The following is a 17,973-nucleotide window of genomic DNA, read 5'->3' as shown; positions in this document are numbered from 1 at the left end:
ATAATGAAAAAAAGCAAAAAAAAAATGATAAAATCAACAGCTACACATTTTTAGTAGTATATTCTTATATAATTAATGATATGCAGCACTACAAACAGCGAAAATCCAAGAGGACGTTTGACTAAAAATTGGTTTTCTTAGGGGGCGGTCTTACCCCGTCTTCCCCTATATGGTGGTAGATTGCCGCGAGAGACAAACACATTTCAATAACAAAATTATTTCCTCTCCCGTTTAGAATATATATAATAATTATTAGAACATCAATATTATATTTCTATAAGAAGTGGTATAAAATAATTATTGAACTGAAATTGAAAACTATGATAGTAAGGTTTCAGTATTAAATATTGAGTATTTCTTTCAATAATTATTAAGTTACTGACAAGCGGTTGAATTAAACAACTTTCTTTTTTTGTTTATTTACCCCACTTGGCCCGGCAATATCCTTTTTTTTCGAATATATATAAATTATCTTATCAATAAACAAATCGAAATAACCATCACGATTGTCATAAATGATTGGATTTGTCTGGTCACTCACAATCATTCACTCATTCACCACAACCACCACTCTCGTTATGTAAAGTTGTAAACAGAGCGATCGGCAGTGAGAGGCATTGAAGCATATCATCATTGGATCAGATTTCAGAAACAAATGAATGTGTATCAAAACTAGGTATTCGTATCTCACGTGTCGCGAAAGGAATTGAGTGACTATGGTCGGGTTTTCTGTGACATTGACGGTGATTGAATGATGCACTGGTTGTAACTTCGTGAAAAATCAACGCATATCGATGGGGGATCCTCTTAAAAAAATCGTGCTAAACTTCACCAGCAGCTCTTGCTTGCTTGCTTGAAAAAAAACCGCATTCCTATCAAACTCTTAAAAAAATCCCAAAAAAATAACCCAAATCTCTATGATTCCATTCGTGATCAACATTCGATTTCCTTTTTTCACTTTGATAAACTCACTTGTACATACCATAAAATCAACTGTTTGTTCCTTTCAACAAGCTTCTACTAAAAACATAAAACAAACAAAACTAAACATGAGAATGGGAATTAGCTGACACAGTTCTTATGTAGAGCGATGAAACACATATCAAAGATAGAAAATGAAAATAATGACCGATGACTTCATATTTTTTTTCAAAAATTTGTCATTCTTTTTTTTTTGTGCGATCGCACAAATAAAAAATCGCACAAAAACAGGTTTAACTGTACATTTCAGGTATTAGAATACGATCTTGGTGTGTGTAAGTGTGTGTAGGTGTTCTGAGCAACAACATCGGGAAGAAATGAAAAGTCGATTCTGCTTTTTTTTTTTTATTATTTATTAGGCTCATTAGCATTTTAGCTGTAACAGAGCCGGGTTTTAATCGTGTACATGTACATATGTTTATGTATCTATAAATTGTAAATTACACAGTAGTAGTGTAGCCATTTAGGCGTTAGGTTTTCTGTTCCATCAAATTATGGTAAATTACGCAGTAGTAGCCATTTAGGCGTAAGGGTATTCTTTCTGTTCTTCCATTGTTCAGCAGACTGGACAGCGGAGACAGTTGATATTGATCATTGTTGGGTTATTTATAGAACAGCAGCCCGATGTTTCTTGCAGAGCAGAGCAGTTGTATGGATGAATCGATCTTTGTTCTACCGTGGATCGATTTCCATCGCTGATGATGGTTGCGTGGACGTAGTTATTCTATAAGAACACAAAGATGGTCAATTGAGGGCCCTGAGTTTGAACTCACGATCGATCGCTGGGTAAGCGAACGTGTAACCAAGTGGCTACGAAGACACCTCAGTTTCATATTGATACGTTTAGCCGTTTTTTATAGCTGGTTTATTAAATTTTATGGTAACAAATTACAGCATTTAATGGAGTGCCCTTCGATTTACGGTGCGACGGTTGTTTATTGATTAATTAACCATCAAAGACCAGGGGGTAATTTTTCATTCGAACTGAAATATCTCTGTATGGAAAGATACTACAGGAGCGTTCTAGGAACCAATTGAAAGCTAGTTGATAAGGTTAATTGTATTTTCTGTTCGGTTGTGTAACAAAAAATTGTGTAAGTATTGTAAAAATCTTTGAAAAACCAGAGAAAAATCGATTTTTCATTTCTTTCCGATATTTTTGCCCACCACACCTACACACACCAAGATAAATATATGTATTCCATCGATATGCGTTGATTTTTCACTAAATTACAGCATATCAAAAATCACTTAAACTTTCCGTCTTCACACTCTGTTCCTCTATTTTTTTGTTGAGTGTATTTTGAAAACGGATATTTTTAGAAAGTTTATAATAACGAGGTTTATGATTTGAAATGATGACTAGAACCTTATAATTGTGGCATGGAAAAAAATGGAAATGGAAATAAGATCAAAATTGGAAAACACATATTTTCCTGAACCATAATGATGAATAAATATGGGTGTGCGACGTATCATCCGACTAAATAAATATCCGATTAATTTTTGAATAGTCGAACATTAACTTTCAGGTCAGTCCGGCTGGAAACACTCACAGATCATTTTAATAACAAATTAAGTAGAGTCCAACTTCTGATATAACAGCCACACATTTGAGATGTAGCAAACACACACCTTAACTAGAGAGGTTTCGCTTTCGTGGGAAAACAGGTGGAAACATGAATTGAAGAGCTTCAACAGCAGAGGACCTGAGGCAGGCTGAAGCAATAAATAAATATGTCATCCAGGGCATCGTCCTGTTCGCGAGTTTCGTTAGCTTGATTTTCTGAAATGGTTAAAGTTACCTTGTGGGTTGGAGCACAGAGCTTATTTTGTACCTCGAATGGATGTGGACAAGAAAAACATTCCTAATGGCTAGGGCAGATCACCCACAGGCGCTGCGGATAAATCAGAATTTGAAATAAACATTCGAACCAGTGTTTTCTTGCTGATTCTCAAAAAAACAAAAAAATTAAAAAAAAAATGGAAAGCAACCCGAAATGAATTGTCACCGTTAGCTACCATTTTTGACATGCAGCAAAAAATTTAAGCTTTTCACTCGGTAATTATTTTGTCCGAATAACGAGCATTCGATATAAAATAACGCAATGCATACATCGTTTCCTGGCCGTAATAATTTTCGATTTCGCCCCATTTTATTTATTTATCATCGTTATTTTTATCATCCATGTTCAATTCAATAAGCACGGATTCGATGAATAGCTTATGTATTCGTAACGGTGGCGTTGATCATTGGAACGGTTCTTTTATACCCAGTTTCTGTTAATCAATTGTCCTATCATGCAATCCGCAATCGAATTGCGGTGGGTGAAACTCAAAATATTGTGAAACAGCAAAAGTTATCATTTGTTAATCACACATACATTTTTCGGTGCATTCGTGGGGGAGAAATTCAACTTCATCCTTTTTTTTTTTTTTTTTTATTAATTCGTTTATTTTTACAGGCTCAGTTACTTAAGTTTAAAGGAGCCGAATTCTTAAATATATTTTTAAAACTATATATATAAACAATTTTCTTACATCTATGGTTAGTAAGGTGGAAAACCGATTACTCGCGGTGTACTCGAGTTTAGAAGGGTGACATATTTTTAGGAGAAGGAGCACTTCATCCTTCAATTATTATGAAGTTCGAATTTCTATTATTATATTATTATAATAATACATATTACTCGATGACACATTTTACACATGAATAAAAATGTGTTTAAGAGACCGGAATATCCACTAAAAACCCTCAAAACTTTGTAAAATAAAAAGTAACAATCGATTTTACATCGATGTGATTTGAAATTTATTCCAATTCCGACTGGCCATTGAATATACGGGAAGTATGGTAACCCCCTCTTAATTTTAAGGCCATTGAGTACTCAAAATATTAGTTTTCCCACAACATCTGGATACGAAATTAGTTTTCCACTCAAACTAATTATTAGAATATAAAATTATCTTCAGATACAATTTTTACATTTTACCACATGAAAAAAAAAAACGATTAACATTCAACACTATTTTGATACGGGTGCACCCATGGCCGAGTGGTTAGCGTCTGCGTGTTCGATATGCGTGTTCGGGTTCGATTCCCGTTCTGGCCGGAGGATTTTTCGTCAAAGAAATTTCCTCCGACTTGCACTGTGGTCACGCGTATTCTAGAGCTTGCCCCTCGGAATACATTCAAGGCGTGTTATTTGGCTTAAGAGATCTCAACTAAGTATTAATGAATGACGCTAGTTAATGCATATGTTGAGACGGCAAAAGTTCCACAGGGAACGTTAACGCCATTCAAGAAGAAGAACTATTTTGATACGGAGAAAATTATTTTCATTCATAATTTCTATTTGAACAGTGATTCTGTCTGAATGACATGCCGTTCATTTCGGCCCATAATCAAAAGGTTTTGAAGTATCTGACGGAATGAATCCGCTGAATTCGACCCGAATATTACACTCCGGAAAGTTGGACTATTGTACACATACTTTACCAAATCAAAGGTTATTTTTCGACTCGAAATCACTTCTGTTCTACATTAATCTGCCATACAAGACACCACATATGCGATTTATCTTCTTCTGACATTTCTCAATGAGTGGAGGCGATCTGGCGTAGTGGTAACATCCATACCTCTCACGCTAAAGGTCACGAGTTCAATTCTCACTCCCGACATTCTTCCAAAAAGGGAAGCAAAGTGACGAACCAGCCAAATGTGTTGAAAGTCACTAAAATACAGATAAAAAAATTAAAAAAAACTCAATGAGAGCAAGAGCATGTATCGAATCGCTATTAAGTTGAAGTAAAAAGAGTGTTGATGTTGAAAGAATCTACTTTGAATAATAAAATCAACAAATATAAAAATAACAGCCACTAAAACACTTTTCACTGCCAGTTCCGGAACATGATTTGAAAAAAACCATGTGAATATTGTTCAAATAGGTAGTAGATAGAATGCACATCACCCAAATTTTTGTGTATGTTTTCTAAACAGTGTCCTATTGAGTACTATTAGATAGGTTATAGCATCGAATGATGTGCCTGATTCAAATATTGGCTCAATAGGAAGCTTCATAGGCGCTCATTCTTATGCCATTTTATCTTAAGGTGAAGGTGGAAGCTAGCCACAAATGGCTGCCACAATGGCGCTCATTTCATTGATCTCCCTCACTCACCCCTCGCCCGAAAATCAATAATCTTGCGAAACAGTGTGAAGAAAATGATCGTTTTCGCAACCTTCCCATCAAGTAATATCAACCAAACTCTAATCGATTACGCACAAGATATTAAATTTTCATCTGCCGTCGCACTGTATAGTTAAAAACATCTGAAAACTCGAACTCATTTTCATTTTTCAAATTTCCGCAATGGTTGTGTTTGTATTGGTGAAAGCATCGTTATTTTTTCGACACTAATGCCAGACATCATCGAAACAGCTATAAAAACCATTCAATAAAATGTTATTCCTGAGTCATAGCGTTTCATGTCATGAAAATCAATAGAATAAAATTGTGTTAATATCAATACAATTATTATTTTTATGTTTAATGGGTCTACAATGTAAGTTTTAGCAACTTTAACATTAGTTAATATTCATTTTTGGGTTCGCTGTTCACACTGCTAAATGTCACGATTGGTCAAAAATTCAAACGAGCCAATAGAAAATGAAACTGTTTGAGTTTCGAAGTAAAGTAAATAGGCAGTCCATGACGAAGTAAAGAATAGAGGCAGTCGTCTCGATTCAAATAAGTGTTCAAGTAGAATCGATTCACAGTTACCTATATGTCGATAGGAAATGAAACTGTGGATGGAAGGTAATGGAGCTGAGTCGATATTACCCTTTCCGCAGTCAGGTGTCACATGTTATTGGAAGGCAGACGAACTGACTATGAGGCTTTTTGATTTCTTTTGGGATCTTCCACACGCTTCCCCCTCACAGTTCAATCCTTTTATCCCATTCAACAATCTGTTATTTATGTGCATATTTTAAGCACTTGCTGTCGGGGTGTGCAATTTATGCAATTTATTTGTCTCATCTCGTGATAGCTGGTGTCAGTCACTGGGAAGTTCATTGGGACAGTGTTCGATTGTGATTGTTATGATTGTTATGCTATCAGATAGCTTTAAACTCAGTATATGTGAAGTTTCATTCTTCAAATGACCATTTCATCGAACCACATCGAAATGTGAACTTCTCTAATTTAAATTCTGGTTTGTCCCACCACATGTATGTTTCGAAACATCTAACACACTCACCGAGCTTTTACATCTCCGAACTTTTGTGGCACTGAAGTTTTAATTCTTGATGGTATCATAAAATATGTTCCTAACTAGTAATCTCAGAAAAAAAAAAGAATCCCGATCTTGTTTCTCTGTTAAACTGTTTCACACATCCAACACAGATAATCTCTTAGTATGGAAAACTTTTAATAGTTCAAAATTATTCGTTCACTGACAGAAACGTAAAGGAAAAGGGAGGTCCAACCATACAAAAACGAGGGAAACACACCCAAAAGCTTGTTGCTCAACTGGAACAGTTTATCAAGGCCAGAATTCAGCTGCTGGGTTCTGGGTACTTCGGCTTCGATTTTCGTTTAAGTTCGAAATAATCGGAACGTAAGTGCCATCAAAGAAGAATTAGACAAATATTTTGAAAATTATAATCGCCCTTGGAAAAGAGTGAAATGAAGGTTTGTGTTTTATAAAAAATTACCAAGATCATATTAAGATCGATAATCAGATTGTGAAACGTCGTCCAAGTAATCCAAGTAGGCAGCAAGCAACTGCTGAGAAAAACAGGTTTGGAAAAGCGGAATAAGGGAAATCCGTTGGAAGCCGGTGTGGACTAATCCCGGAATTCTCATCGTCTGTGAATAGCTGAAAAAATAAGAGATCCTTTCGTTGCTATGATAAAAATAGTTTTTTTCCTGCGATATTATTAGAAGAAAACTCACCAAACTACAAGGGTATAACTTGGGCTACGGAGAAACCAGTAGCAACAATTGAATTTCCGGAGGAAGTGGTAATTAACTTTCTAAAACGCAAATCAGTAAAATAACGCAAAAAATGGCCGATAAACTCACAGAGGGGCAGATTTCTGACTTCAAGGAAGCGTTTAAGCTGTTCGACAAGGACGGTGACGGCACTATCACAACAATGGAGCTGGGAGCCGTGATGCGATCGCTAGGTCAGCGACCCACGGAAGCAGAACTTCAAGACATCATACTGGAAATCGACGCGGATGGCAACGGAACGGTTGATTTCTCCGAGTTTCTCACCTTGATGGCTAGAACAATCCGAGATGACTATACCGAGGAAGAAATCCGGGAGGCATTCCGAGTGTTCGACAAGGATGGCAATGGCTACATTACGGCAGCTGAGCTGCGTTATGTCATGGACATGGTCGGCGAGAAGCTAACGGAGGAGGAGGCGGAAGAGATGATCCGAGAAGCCGATGATGATGGTGATGGACATATTAATTATGAAGAATTCGTAGTATTGATGAGATGGAAGTGAGATACGGATAAAAAAATTGCGCTTTTCTAATTTTTATTTTATTATTTTATTTAAAAAAAAAAACAATAATGTAAAAAACACGTATGGAAGAACTCATTGGTTGTAACAACAAAATTTGTAAATGAAATAAACAAAACTAGTACTATTCTATTAGTATTATTTTGTCTAAACTAACAATGATTGATAATCAGATTGTGAAACAATCACCATTCATCAGTTTGTCGAAAGGGAAAAGATAATCATAAATCGATACTAAAATGAACGAAGTGAAACCCCACAATTCGGAAAGGGGCAAAACAGTTTCTTGGCTGATTTTCCATTCCGGTTGATTTGACTTTGACGAATAAACTTTTCTCGGTTTACTTCCAAAGTCAGCCGATTCGTTCGAACTGTTTCGGCTCGAATTCAATTGGAAAAAGTCATCCATGCCTCTCTTGCGGCACAATGGCTTAACTTCAACAAATTGTAACGAGCTAATCGATTGTAACGAGGCAAGTATTGCTGCGGGGAAATACTCTTTCTATAAGATCAAGTCTGTGTGGAAGAGAATCAAATGCGTTGGGCGGACATTCATATAATCGTCTTAGGGGAACGGGGGGAATATGGACAGGTTAAACAGAACTACGCTTATATCCGGGGAAAAAGTCATCCATTATTTTCTCGGTGGCTGGCTTTAGTGATCAATATTCCGCTTGATATCGATCGTACAATTTTAAGTTCAGGCTCGTTGTAAAGGTGTCATTTCACACTAACACTTGCTGTTTTTTGTTTGTTCAATTCAGTTGTGAGTTACAGGGTGTTAACAATAGAGGTCAACAAAAAGAAAATTCGGTACAGTTTACACTTTTTCTTTTATAAATGCGAAAATGCAAGCCAGGCCGCTGAAAATGGATCGTTTGAAACTAGCGATTGACCAGAAACGTCCAGAATGGGTCAACAGACGAGATGCAGGGCCACACAACTCCGAGAGCTTGATTGGGATGTTTTAATGCATCCATCATATAGTCCGGACCTGGTACCAAGCGATTACCACCTTTTTTCTCATTGTAAAACTTCCTGAGTAATAAAAAATTGGGACCAAGGGAAGATTGTTAAAAATCTATGGCTGGAGTTTTTCTCCAATAAGGACCAATACTTCTATGAGAGATGCATTATTAAACTACCCTCAGAATAGCAACACATTTAGCAACAAAACGGTGCATATTTGACCCAAATCGGACAATTCGAAGCACATTAAAATTACATTAGTTTCACATGTATAACGTCTTCTTGTTATTAAAATTTGTATGTAAGACAACAGAAACAAATGTATCTGTTAGAATAGCATCTTCAATGTGATAATGCGATACAACCAGTGTTGAGTTGAGTTAGTAGTTAGTGTATTTAATAAGCAACGGGTGAGTGACGATTGAATTTCGCCCGAAATCAATTGCTGTTCAACCCTGTGATTGCATTTCGAAATAGGCTATACGTCGATCTCGCTTAGTTACATCAACAAGAAATTCACCAATACAACAGCATAACACAGCTGATGAGCTTTCGTTCGCCACCACAGATTTTAAATTAGTTAGTCGTAAAATAGTTGTCCCCAATAAATGTAGTGTCCGTTGAAATAAAGTGTCCTTTCGTAAAATTGTGTTTCTTGTGAATTATCGGAAACAATTCCGAATACCGTCCATCATAGTTTTTGGTGCCGCGACCAGGATAATGGCATTGTAGCCATTGGTATTCAAATTCAACAAAGGACCACAGACCTCCATTCAAGACACAAAGGAGCTTTTCGACCGGGACAATACCAGCGATTGATCCTATTGAGGACCCCCTGGTATTCAACATTGTATCCTGTTGGACAAGCAAAGGACAGCATTCACCCATAGTCAGCATCGGCAAATACCGGATTTCCTGTAATTTTCCAAAAAATACAAGGCCTGTTGAATACAGGTACAAGAACGGCGAAAATTGAACGGAAGCGGACGATTGTGGCAGAATATTTAAAACAATTATACAAGGCATTACCTTTGCCTTGGTCAGGTGAGGACCTTTCCAAGAAGTTTACGTTTTTTGTCAGTGCTACCAGGTCTTATTATTGACAGATCGTGCTTCTGGTTTCGATTTTATCATCGCCATGGAGGATCGTCGCACGAAGCAGCAACTGAGATCGCGGAGAGAAACCATGGTAGCGTCGCTCGGCCGAGCGGACCAGTTCATGACGCAGTACGACGAGGAACGGGACAAGCTCGAGGTCGCTGTAAGGCTGCAGCATTTGGATGGTATTTGCAATGGGATGGAGGAAATACAAGTGGCATTAGAAGACATGGCAGACAACGAACAAGAACGGGTGAGAAATATGGAAATTCGCTCTGAGTTTGAAACACTATTCTTCCGAATAAAAGCCTTTCTGCAATCCAAACTTCCTCCTCCTATTGATGTACTAGACAACCTCCCTCGTAACGCTGCACCTTCCACTCTAAAGGGTTTGAAGCTTCCGACGATTTCTTTACCTGAGTTCTCTGGAGATTACAAAGACTGGCTTGCGTTTCATGACACCTTTGAGGCCCTGATTCACAACAATTCTGAGGTCGTTGAAGTCCAGAAATTTCACTACCTAAAAGCTGCTTTGAAGGGAGAGGCAGCCCAACTGATCGAATCAATTGGGATCAGTTCGGCAAATTATCGCTTGGCTTGGGAAGCACTCGTCAACAGATATGCGAATGAATATCTTCTGAAAAAACAGGAAGTGGGTTATATCTATGGTATAACCGCAAGGGTGACGTAGGACTATCGTTGATTTAGAGATCATTTGTTTGAAGTTGAATCTAAATCCATCCTGAATGAATGAATAAATGAATATTTGGGTGACTTCAAAAACGAGAGTGTTACGTTGGAGACTCAAGGTTTTATGCATCCAATATTGGATACAAAAAACCTTGTTCTGAAGAATAATCTTCAGAAGCTTTCCTGCTAACTGCACTTGATTGACAAATCACAAAACCAAATGTATGTGGTCGCAGTATTATATGGATAGAAAACATTAAAATAAACTCGCTTGAATGTAATTTTCAATTCCAAGGGGAACTGGCAGATTATTTTTCAGCAACGATCATTTCTTTCCAGGTTTCCTCTCGATAACCAGCAAATGAAAAGAGTTGCGCGCGTGTATGTGTGTGGGTGTGGCGGCTGCTTCTATGTCTTCCCGAGGAACCGTATTTCGATGCTGATACTCTCTTGGTCACGAGAGTATCAGCATCGGCTTTTCTGCGCTCCCTCACAGTTAAAACAAACTGATTGCATTTCAGGTCAGGTCAGGCCAGGTAATGAATCCCTCGATCCCTCGCCGTTCAGCTCGTTCAGTAACGATGTTGTCTTGTCGATGTCCTCAGGCGTCGTGCACAAATTACGTAACGCTAAAAATCCGAATTTTGAACCACCTCTCCCCCCCCCCTTTCGTAACGCAATTTCCTATCTCTAATAAACAGAAAGTAACACAACATCTACCCCTTCCCCCCTTATCGCGTTACGTAATTTGTGCACGACGCCTCACGAAAAATGAATCGGTTTCACCACCAGAATATCATTTCAGTATGCTTTTCGTGCGTGATTGAATCGAGAGAAGGTGTGGTTTACGATGGCAATTTGGAAGGCAAACTAGAGGAGAATGAACTCTCTGAGTATGAAATATTCGGCGACTGAGCAATAATCGATTGAAAATTATATAATTTTCGCGATACGAAACATTTTCCGTTTTTCATGTTATGCATCCAATATTGGATACGAAAATATCCTACTGATGGGAAAGAATAATCTTCAGAAGCTTTCAAGCTAATTACACTTGATTGAAAAATTACGAAATCAAATGTAGTTGGTCGCTGTTTTCGCCATATAATTAGAAAACATTAAAATAAACTCTTTCGCATGGATGTATTCTTCAATTCCCAGGGAACTGGCAGATTATTTTTCAGCAACGATTAGATCTTTCCGGAATTTTCTCGATGCTGTATGGCATCCAAACGAAAATTCTCGTTTCAGTTTGGCCTGCAAAAAACTTTTCTAAACTCTAATCCATCAAATTTGGAGCCCTGAAAAGGGCCGATGATTATATGCTAAGCTAATATAGCACCCTCTCCTTGGATTCGATGGGCCAGCTGAATGTCCTTAGGCATGATGTGACGCGTTTTGCGTGGATAGCACACAAATTTGTATCTTCGAATAAGCCTCCTGCAGCGTCATAACCGCGGAACTTTGGAAGCGCAAGTCGGTTTTGAAGTCCTGAGAATTTCCACGAACCAAATGCTGCAAAGGTAGCTTGCGGATCAGCAATTCGGTCGACTTCTGATAGCGACGAATTTCATGCGAAGTTCCCGGTCGATAGCGATGTGGCTTCTTCACGCTTCCTGCGGCTGATTCGCTTATCCGAGCTGCTTTCGTGGTGCCTTACCACCGAAAGACTAACGAGCTGTCTGCTTAGTCCCGATGAAACGAGTCCTCACGGTGCGAGAGTAGAGTAAGAAATGAACGAAAGCAAGGGAAGTGTCGTTTTATAAAACATAACAGAATCGAATTTAAACCCCTCCCTCTTTATTGTATAAGCTCACTGTATACTCACGAATATAATAAGGGTGGGATTTAGATTCTATACTTTTACGGTTTATAAAATGACGCTTCCTTTGCTTTCGTTCATTTCTTACTCTACTCTCGCACCGTGACGACTCGTTTGTTTGGGACCAAGCAGATAGCTAGTTAGTCTTTCAGTGGTAAGGCACACGAAAGCAGCTCGAATAAGCGCACCAGCCGCAGGATAGGTGAAGAAGCCTCATCGCTATCGACCGGGAACTTTGCGTGAAATTCATCGCTATCGGAAGTCGACCGAATTGCTGATCCGCAAGCTACCTTTGCAGCATTTGGTTCGTGGAATTGCTCAGGACTTCAAAACCGACTTGCGCTTCCAAAGTTCCGCGGTTATGACGCTGCAGGAGGCTTATTCGAAGATACCAATTTGTGTGCTATCTATGCAAAACGCGTCACATCATGCCCAAGGACATCCAGCTGGCCCATCGTATCCGAGGAGAGCGTGCTATATTAGCTTAGCATATAATCAACAGCCCTTTTCAGGGCTCCAAATTTGATGGATTAGAGTTCAGAAAAGTTTTTTACAGGCCGAACTGAAAGGAGCATTTAGCGAAAATCGTGGTTTCGATAATAATTCGTTACCGATAGGTGCCATGGATATGGATTTCTTAATGAAGAATATGAAATACATGACATGATGTAGTGAATATATCCGAAGAAATCACTTTGGTGAAACTGCATTATAAAATTATTTGTGTACGAATGCCGCAATCGATAGTCGACTCTAATTTGCGCTGGGTAATTTCCTCGGAGGACTCGATTCCTCCTTTGAGCATTAATAATCTCTTTCTGGCAAAACGATGTGGTATGAATCACATTATTTGAATGATAGAATGAAGAAGTTTTCTGCCAATTTCCTTCAACCTCCAAACGTATCTTTCTCCCGTTTGTCGTTTTCGCGTTCGCTAATCCTTTCTCACAACACCCATTTCTAGTTTGAGAAATTGTTGAGTAAACATTGTTTGCCAGTGCGCGTAGAGCGGGAATTCCTAAATATTCATTGCACCTCTAATAAATTGCCGAAAGACGTGGTCTTCGTTGATCGCACTTGATTGAAAAAATCCAAAACGAAATGTATTTGGTCGAAGCATTATATGAGTAGAAAGCAAATAATCGCTCGAAAATGAATTGATTTTCGCGATGTAAAACATTTTCCGTTTTTCATGTTATGCATCCAACATTGGATACGAAAATTTCCACTGATGGGGAAAAAAATATTCAGAAGCTTTCCTGTTAATTGCGATTGATTGAAAAATAACAAAACCAAATGTATTTGGTTGCAGTGTTATATGGATAGAAAACATTAAAATAAACTATTTCGCATGAATGTATTTTTCAATTCCCAGGGGAACTGGCAGATTATTTTTCAGCAACGAGAATTCCGCGCGTGTATGTGTGTGTGTGTGTGTGTGGCGGCTGCTCCGATGTTTCAAGCGGAACCGTGGCATCACTCTCCTCCTGATGGATTCCCTTTTGGCCTTAGGTGCACAAACAGGCTCTTGGTGACACCGTTCATCAGCGCTTTCATGATAAACGAAATTAGCTTCACAACAACAGCGACAACATGCTCCAATCGCTGTTCAATCATAACTGAGTGGGTTTACGAGCGGCGCTCGCTTATATACCGATTGGTGATTTCAATAGCCTGTTTTGAAAGCAATTTTAAGACTATTGAAACAAGTTTTTGGATGAAAAAGTAACAAGTATCTGACGCGTAGACATTTTATCTTTTAAATGAAGTGTTTATCATACCATTTCGTTCAGTTGTTTAAGAGCTATTAACGCTCAAAATCTCGGTCACCGGCGTAACGCTTTCGTTCTCGAAACTTTGGTTTTACACCCCGGTATAGAAATGAAAGACGTAGTCCTACGTCAAAACGTCATTTGCAAGCTTTGTTTGAGTCGCCAAAGATGCAAATTGAATCAGCTTCTTCTTTGCATGGGATTGTGGACGAATTTGAGCGTCACGTAAAGATACTGGAGCAACTTGCTTATTAGTGCTTGGAGTTCGATGCTGGAGCACCTCTTATGTACATGTTTGCATGATGACACCCTTAAGGTTTGGGAAGATCATGCTTCAACATTGACGAAACCAACCTACACATGTTTAATAGATTTCCTCCAGCGTCGTATGAGAGTCTTGGAGTCCATCTCAGTTAACCATCAGCTCATAACGGAGTCATCTTCCACTTCCCACAATTGCCACATAAACAAGAAATCCGCTCATTCCAATTATTATTCTCATGCTGCAGTTGAAAACCAGTCCGCCAAATGTTACGCTTGTGATCAGCATCATCCGCTTATAAAATGCTGGAAGTTCAGCAAAATGCCCATCGCTGAAAAAATAAAGGTGGTTAACGTGAAACGTCTGTGTCTGAATTGTTTTCGTTCGGATCATTTTTCACGAAATTATTCATCAAAATATTCCTGCAAAATATGTAAGAAACGTCATCATTCACTGCTACATTCAGCATTCAACACCAATGTAAACAGATCAGCAACCGATCAGAATCCATCTCCATCCACCCGTGTTCCCAGTATGCCTGTTCAAGTGAATGTTACACCCTGCGAAAATCCTGCTCGTTCAACTCCATCAGCCGTTGATCCGTGTGAGGCAGAATATAGTTTCCCGTTGCATGAGCGCAGTAATAATACTTTTATGTTAACCGCTTTACTGATTGTCGTAGACTGCTACGGAAATGAGCACTTAGCCAGAGCACTTCTCGATTGCGGTTCCCAACCCAACATAATATCGGAGCGAATGGCTCAATTACTTCGATTGAGAAGAAAACGAGTAAACGTGTCGATCCATGGTGTCGGAAATAAACCCCAGTATGCTACAGAATCTGTGTTCACAGAAATCCGTTCAAGAAAAGAGAACTTCGCACTCAATGTAGATTTCCTAGTGCTGAATAACATTATGCCCCAGTTGCCGGCTCAAGATATTCCTATTGAGCATTGGAAACTTCCCAAAAATTTATTCCTCGCTGACCCCAATTTCAACAAGTCGTCTGGAATTGATATGATCATTGGAAACGCGCACTTCTTCTCCTGTCTCAAGACTTCAGCAAATATTCAACTTCCTAAACCGCTCCCATTGCTAGTAGATAGTGTGTTCGGCTGGCTGGTCTCAGGCACAGCGGATATAACCCGACCCGATAATGGAACCTCATCATGCACTGTAACCACCGTTTCGTTAGTAGCACTTGAGGACAGTTTAGAACGTTTCTGGAAAATTGAAGACCTGCCAGACCAGCCAAATTACTCAATGGAAGAGAAGCAATGCGAGGAGTTATACTCCGCTACCGTTATGAGAAACGAGACAGGAAGATACGTAGTACGTCTCCCTCGTCGCCCGAATTTTGAGAAAATAGTAGGAGAGTCCAAAAATTGTGCCTTTCGTAGATATTTGCTACTGGAGAAACGATTGGAGCGTGATCCAGCGTTGAAAGATGAATATCGAAAATTCATTGAAGAATACATAGAGCTTGGCCAAATGAAGGCGGTGTTGCCTACCGAACCCCAACATTACAAAGGTTGTTTCCTCCCTCACCATCCCGTAATGAAAGAATCGAGCGCTACCACGAAGGTCCGCGTAGTATTCGATGCATCCGCTAGAACTTCCACCGGCCATTCCCTGAACGATGGCTTATTGGTAGGACCAGTAATCCAGGATGATCTGCTATCCATCATCCTACGCTTCCGCACAGTTCCTGTGGCATTGGTGGCGGACATTGAGAAAATGTACCGCCAGATACTCCTACATCCAAATGACAACCCCTTTTCAACGCATTTTATGGAGATTCAATGCGTGTGATCCCATTTGTACATACGAGCTGCAAACCGTTACCTACGGTCTTGGTCCATCGTCCTTTCTCGCTACCCGAACACTACTTCAGCTTGCCAACGATGAAGCAATATCGTATCCAGCCGGTAGTGCGGCTCTCCGAAAATCATTTTACATGGACGATTTTATTGGGGGAGCTCAGACTGTGGAAGATGCCATGAAGCTGCGACAGGAACTCAATGAATTGTTGGGAAAAGGAGGTTTCAATTTACGAAAATGGGCTTCGAATAAACTAGAAATCGTACGAGGCTTACGAGAAGACCAAATTGGTATGCAATCCACTATGAAATTCGACAAAGGTGGATCGGTAAAAGCACTGGGAATAAGCTGGGAACCACAAAATGATCTGTTTCGATTCGATGCCAACATCAAACGGGAAGATGAGATGATCACAAAAAGAAAAATTTTATCCGCTATCGCTCAGTTGTTTGATCCTTTGGGTTTGATAGCTCCTGTCATCATTCAAGGAAAAATTCTTATGCAACTCATTTGGATGGAATCATGTGGATGGGATGATGAATTACCTTCAGGCATTGTGGTGAAGTGGAAAAACTTCTACGAACATCTACCATCATTGACAGCGAATAAGCCTCCCACGACTAGAATTATGCGCAGCAACTCTCGGCGCAAAACTCCATGCCAGAGTTCAGCAAGCACTGCAGATCGAAATCTCTTCCTCTTACCTTTGGTCAGACTCTACTGTGACCTTGCAATGGATAAAGGCTCCACTAAATACCTGGAAAACATTTATTGCGAATAGAGTGTCGGAAATCCAGAATATGACGCGCGTGTCGCAATGGAATCACGTCGCAGGAAAGGAAAATCCCGCATACCTTGTATCACGCGGCATGAGAGCGGATGAATTCATAGACAGTGCCGTATGGAAGCATGGTTCACCTTGGCTAGCGTTACCTGAAAATCAATGGCCAAGATCGAATATCACAAACTACCCTGAAAACGGAAAGGAACGAAGAAAAAATGTTGTCGCATTATCCGCAACACAATCAACATGCAACGAATATTTCTCCAGATTTTCTAGTTATAATCGTCTCCTTCGAGTTACTGCATATTGTCTCCGATTTATCAGATGCCTCCAATCCAGAATAGTTCCTCAGTCAACAGCAATCAGCATTCCTACTGACTTGTGTCTTTCGGTAGAAGAACTAAACGCAGCTCAATCGACCCTCATCATACTTACCCAAGCAGATGCTTTCAAAGAAGAAATCCGTGACCTAAAAGCAAACCAAGCGGTATCCAATCATTCAAAAACACGACTGTTATGCCCTTTCCTTGACCCTGAGGGAATCATAAGAGTGGGAGGGAGGTTGAGGTTGTCCGATCAGTCCTACATCACAAAACACCCAATATTATTGCCCAGTTTCCATCCCTTCTCTCGCCTACTTGCAACGCACTACCACCTGAAACTCATCCACGGTGGCGGCCGCCTCACACTCTCTACAATGAGAGAAAAATACTGGCCCATAAATGGAAGACGACTAGTCCGTAGCGTGATTCGCGGATGCTATCGGTGCGCCCGAGCTAATCCCGTTCCTGAAAACCAAAAAATGGGACAGCTGCCCATTCATCGCATAACTCAAAGCCGTCCGTTCTCGAGCACTGGAGTGGACTATGCTGGTCCAATATATTTGAAGCCCACCCACAGACGTGCAGCCGCCATGAAAGCATACATAAGCATATTTGTCTGCTTTTGCACGAAAGCAGTCCATATAGAACTCGTCAGTGATCTTACTACTCCAGCTTTCATAGCCGCATTACACCGATTCGTCGCTCGTCGAGGACGCCCTGCCGAGATTTTCTCGGACAATGGAAAGAACTTCGAGGGGGCGAAAAACCACCTAGCAGAAGTTCACCGTTTATTACAACAATCATGCGAACACATTTCCACCGTCTGCACGAACGAAGGCATCACTTGGCACATGAATCCACCTAGAGCACCGCACTTCGGCGGGCTCTGGGAAGCTGCCGTGAAAATCGCC

General features: G+C 39.7%; 2 protein-coding genes across 3 annotated transcripts; both read left to right on the top strand.

The window, feature by feature from the left end:
- The first annotated feature begins 6,773 nt into the window (after nucleotides 1–6,773).
- On the top strand, nucleotides 6,774–7,505 carry LOC129775894 (calmodulin-alpha-like). Of its 2 annotated transcripts, XM_055781113.1 has the most exons (2): nucleotides 6,774–7,009; nucleotides 7,073–7,505. In XM_055781113.1, the coding sequence occupies exon 2, from the start codon at nucleotides 7,144–7,146 to the stop codon at nucleotides 7,501–7,503; it is 360 nt and encodes a 119-aa protein (XP_055637088.1). In that variant the 5' UTR covers nucleotides 6,774–7,009; nucleotides 7,073–7,143; the 3' UTR covers nucleotides 7,504–7,505. The 2 variants fall into 2 exon arrangements, with proteins under 2 accessions (XP_055637088.1, XP_055637087.1); XM_055781112.1 differs by having other exon boundaries at nucleotides 6,774–7,505.
- Nucleotides 7,506–9,628: 2,123 nt separating this feature from the next.
- On the top strand, nucleotides 9,629–16,736 carry LOC129779281 (uncharacterized). The gene is made up of 3 exons (XM_055786681.1): nucleotides 9,629–9,841; nucleotides 14,639–15,873; nucleotides 15,932–16,736. Exons 1-3 carry the CDS (start codon nucleotides 9,629–9,631, stop codon nucleotides 16,734–16,736), a joined length of 2,253 nt encoding a protein of 750 aa, XP_055642656.1.
- Nucleotides 16,737–17,973: the final 1,237 nt, after the last annotated feature.

Source organism: Toxorhynchites rutilus, chromosome 3 (genome assembly GCF_029784135.1).
Source record: "Toxorhynchites rutilus septentrionalis strain SRP chromosome 3, ASM2978413v1, whole genome shotgun sequence".
In the NCBI taxonomy this organism is placed as follows: domain Eukaryota; kingdom Metazoa; phylum Arthropoda; class Insecta; order Diptera; family Culicidae; genus Toxorhynchites; species Toxorhynchites rutilus.
This window is presented reverse-complemented; position numbering and strand designations above follow the sequence as displayed.